This window comes from Cucurbita moschata, unplaced genomic scaffold (assembly GCF_002738365.1).
Source record: "Cucurbita moschata cultivar Rifu unplaced genomic scaffold, Cmos_1.0 Cmo_Scf00008, whole genome shotgun sequence".
Taxonomy (NCBI): Eukaryota; Viridiplantae; Streptophyta; class Magnoliopsida; order Cucurbitales; family Cucurbitaceae; genus Cucurbita; species Cucurbita moschata.
The window spans coordinates 5,224,490-5,229,140 of NW_019268524.1; the positions used below are offsets into that span (position 1 = coordinate 5,224,490).

At 33.7% G+C, this 4,651-nt stretch overlaps 1 protein-coding gene across 1 annotated transcript in view; it reads left to right on the forward strand.

Moving 5' to 3' along the window:
* The first annotated feature begins 255 nt into the window (after window positions 1–255).
* LOC111446182 (glycerophosphodiester phosphodiesterase GDPDL3-like) overlaps window positions 256–4,651 on the forward strand; it is a 7,658-nt gene continuing 3,262 nt past the window's right edge. The window contains exons 1-7 of the mRNA XM_023084890.1: window positions 256–518; window positions 795–1,091; window positions 1,326–1,441; window positions 1,516–2,017; window positions 3,254–3,292; window positions 3,901–4,185; window positions 4,439–4,581. Of these exons, the coding sequence (XP_022940658.1) occupies window positions 377–518; window positions 795–1,091; window positions 1,326–1,441; window positions 1,516–2,017; window positions 3,254–3,292; window positions 3,901–4,185; window positions 4,439–4,581 (1,524 nt within the window). The 5' untranslated portion in view covers window positions 256–376. The remainder of the gene's footprint in view (window positions 519–794; window positions 1,092–1,325; window positions 1,442–1,515; window positions 2,018–3,253; window positions 3,293–3,900; window positions 4,186–4,438; window positions 4,582–4,651) is intronic.

Consider the following 4,651-nt stretch of genomic DNA (forward strand, 5'->3'; position numbering starts at 1 on the left):
CCCACGTCACCACAATTTTTTGCCACTCTGGCACAGCATTTTTTTTAATTAAAAAGAATTAGTTTTATACGTTTTTGGCTGGGATACATTTATTGGAAACGGCTTAGCTTGAGCCGAGCCGGGTAGAATCAAGCCGACTTGATTGATGTGTGTACGTGGCAACTATCAATCAAAAAACATGCACCGACTTCCATTAATTTTAAATAATATGTATTTTTTAAAAAATTATTAAATTATTACCAAAAATATAAACCGCCACCTTCAAAAAGCTCCCCTGCAAATACTTCCCCCGCTAAATTTGATCTTAGCTATTTGTTCTTCCGGTCAACAGCTGTCAATTTTCCGGCGGAGGCGCACTGAATTTCTCCTTCTCTCCATGAGTTGCTGGAGGAATTTTCCGGCAATGTGTTCCTCTTCTCGCACTTTCCTTTTGCTGTTTCCTCTGCTTCTTCACTCGTTCGTGGCGCTGGTCTCTGCTCAGGGTTCTAATAATACCTCTCCATGGCAGACTCTGAGTGGTGAGTGTAATGTTCGGATTAATCTCTATGATTTTAGTTATCTCGTTGTCTTTTTTGTTTTTGCTTTGTGAATCGTTGGGAGGTAGAAGGTTAATTTACTTTTTGTGTTGGAAGAAGTTGAAAATGAAGTCGGAAGTCGGAAGTCGGAAATGGATTGGTGAAGTTGATTATAACTCGATTAGCATTTTGTAAATAACTTCGAATTTGAATCGGAGGATTTCAATGCACGCGTGTAGGTATCGGAGTTTGAATTTGCGTTTGGCTTTGGTTGTGCAGGAAATCCTCCATTCGTTGTGGCTCGCGGTGGATTTTCAGGGCTTTTTCCTGATTCGAGCGGAATCGCCTACAATTTTACACTGATGGTTAGTGTACCTGATGTGATCTTATGGTGTGATGTGCAATTAACTAAAGATGAAGTCGGAATTTGTCTCCCGGATCTGAGGCTCAACAATGCTACTAACAGTGCGAATGTTCTGGCGAAAAACCGCAGCAGTGTCTATGTTGTTAATGGAGTTCATACGGAAGGATTGTTCACAGTCGATTTCAATTCTAAAGATCTGGAAAATGTTACTCGTAAGTTCAATGTTCTCATTTATTGTAACCTGAAATACTATCTGATTTCTTCTATTACAATGAATGAGCACAGGTTATTCATAACCAAGGTCATTTTCAGATGATCAATGCTTGCAGAAAACTTCCACATTGAACTAAGCCCTAACGATTAATTAACGTTTTTTTCTTAATTTTCTAAAATTTTCAACAAGTTAATCCGCTCTTAACTGCGCTAATGAGCAATTTCCTGGGCAGTTACTCAAGGAATCTACTCTCGACCTGACAATTTTGATGGCAATGGTTTTGCTATTCTCGGTCCTGAAGACGTGTATGAGCAGTTGCAACCACCAGGACTTTGGCTGAATATTCAGGTAATTCTATTGAATTCAATGTTCATCCTTTTCTGCATAGTCTTCACCGATCCCCTTTACTTTTTTCATCGCAGCATGATGCATTCTACACTCAACGAAACTTGAGCATGAGGAACTTCGTACTTTCTGTAACGAAACGCATCACTGTTAACTACATATCATCACCAGAGGTGGGATTTCTTAAAAGCATATCTTCAAGAATCAATCCCCACAAAACGAAGTTGATCCTTCGGGCATTAGGACCAGATACTATTGAGGTTACCACCAATCAAACATACGCCTCTCTCCTACGCAACCTCACTTTTATCAAGACATTTGCCTCTGGAATTCTTGTTCCCAAGACCTATATACGGCCCATTGATGGCGATGGCTACCTACAACCTGAAACCTCTCTTGTTTCTGATGCTCATAAAGCAGAGCTGGAAGTTTTTGCTTCAGAGTTCTATAATGACCTTCCACTGAGCTACAACTACAGCTATGATCCTATTACCGAGTACCTGTCGTACTTCGACGGTGGCAGATTTTCAGTTGATGGTGTGCTCACTGATTTCCCTATTAGTCCATCCGCAGCTATTGGTAAGTCATCACATTTCAGCTCGTATATATGATCTCCATTTGGTCCATCCCTCCCCAACTTATGGTATTTTAAAATTCAGCCCCTAGATGTTTCAAAAAGGCACAAATCACCACTTTACTAGAAACAAACCATCCCGTTACCACTGTTATAATTAGGGTGTTAAAAAAAATTTGATGACCCAAAAATTCTGATCAACTGAACCCAAACTTTATGAACTTATTTGGTTCATAGTTTCCTCAAATTAGATTGATTTGAATTAACCCAAATTTATTATTATTTTTAACACGAAAATAAATATATTTATTTTATTTTATTTCTTAATTATTTAATATCCAAACAATTCTAACAAATAAATGTTTAAAAATAAATAAATAGATAAACAAATATTTTACCAGCTAATATTTTTCTTTTAAAATAAAATTTCAATAAATAACTGAAACTAACCCAAATAAAAAATTTTATGGTTGGGTTGGGTTGGTTCATTATTTAATTAGAGTTATTTGATTTAAAAAAAATTTATAACTCAAACAATTGAATTGGGTCTAAAAAAAATGTCTAACTCGACCCAACCCATCATATCATAGTTATAATTTACTCCAATTTTTTTAAAAAAATTAGAGTTATTTAGTTTTCTAATTGTAATAATCTTAATCCAAGAGTTTTATTAGGATAACAAATATAGCTCTGGGATAGCTAGTGTGCACTTTGTAAATTTGCAGGGTTTAATTGCAATACAATAAGTTTAGAGGGTTAATTGATTGAATTGAAATTTCGAGAGCTTGTTACAATAGGATAATTTTATTTTTATTTTCTTTTGGAGATTTTCCATTACATTTATTTAATTTATATCATGAATGCTGATTAATTTAATCATATATATATATATATATAATGGTATTCTTAAATGTCAAATACTAAGGACGTGAAGGATATAATGTAAAAATAAAAGAAAAAATGTTGTGACAAAATATATATATATATTTTGTGAAGTTCAAGAAAAAGATCAAACTATCAATTTTTGAAAGGATAATTGGTGTTCTATGTATCGGGCTTGTATCGACCGTTATTCCTAATAGTGATGATGTATTTTGTGGTTATACATTGAAGTTCTTCTACTATATATCTTGTTTTAAATCTTGTGGGTAGAATTAATTCCCACTTATTAGGTGTTTTCTGCTTCATTGATTAATATTGAAATTTCATCTAATTGATTGTCTTTTTTTCTGATGGTCCAGATTGTTTTACTCATTTGGATGATAAGGCAAAAAGTCAAGGTATGCCAGAATTGTGATACTATTTTTCCTCTACTTTCTCAAAATTAATTTTCAAAAACTCATCAATCTAATCCTACCTAACCTATATGATTTTAGTTGGGTCTAAAAAATGAAAAAGTTTATGGATTGAGTTGGTTCATGAATTTTCCTCACATTAGATTGAGTTAAATCTAATCTGCCCAAATTTATTGTTAATTTTAAAATTATACATTTTTAGCTACCATACAATTATACATACATATTTTTTATTTGATTTCATAATTATTTTTCAACCTTCACTCTTTGGAGGGTAACTTTTCAAAATATATGTTACAATTGAGTTGTCTATCTTAATTAAATGTTTGAAAATAAATAAATAGTTGTTTGATGAACTGACATTTTACTTTCATGAAAAACAAAAATTTGAATAAATAACTTAAACAATATTTAGATTCAATATTTAATAAAGGTCGTTTGGATTGAAAAATTTATGTCTAAACAAAATGTCTCAATTATGAATACCCCTCATTTTCGTGCTAGGGAAGGTGATGGATTGACTGTTTATCTGAAGAACATCTCCTAACATTAATTTTGGTATATATACCTGTTTTTTTTCTCTCTTTTTGCAGCCAAGCCTTTGGTTATTTCCAAATTTGGAGCCAGTGGAGACTTTCCTGCTTGCACAGACTTGGCGTATTCCAAGGCTATATCAGATGGTGTAGAAGTGCTCGACTGTCCTGTTCAAATGACAAAAGATGGGACACCATTTTGCATGAGCTCAATCAATCTTATTTACAGCACAAAAATATCTCAAACACCATTCATTAATCGTTCAAAAACAATTCCCGCCATTAGTTCTGAGAATGGAATCTTTGCTTTTGACTTAACATGGGAAGAGATTCAAGGCCTCACCCGTAAGTGGAGTTGGTTCTCATTCTTAGATTCTTGTTTGAGCTAAGCATGTCTTCGTTTTTCATGATGATTTCCTGGACTGACTAGAATAATATGTTCATGTTCTTGATGAGTTCCTTTTTACCTAAGTTTCAAGTCATAAATTCGTTCAATGTTCTATCATCTCATAGGAATTGAGTGTGGATCATCTGATAGCTTTTGCGTTTGCTTGAAATGCTTATGTGTTGCAAGAACTGATATATGCTAATGTTGCAGCTTCAATATCGAACCCTTTTTCAAATTTCACGTTGTTTCGAAACCCGAGGTTCCGAAACAGTGGGAAATTCTTAACGCTACCAGATTTCTTGGCCTTGGCAAAGAATGGGAGCTCTCTTTCCGGTGTCTTGATCCATATTGAGGTTAGAAGTCCTTTTTTTTTTTTTTTTTTTTTTTTTTTTTTTTTTTTTTTTTTTTTTTTTTTTTTTTTTT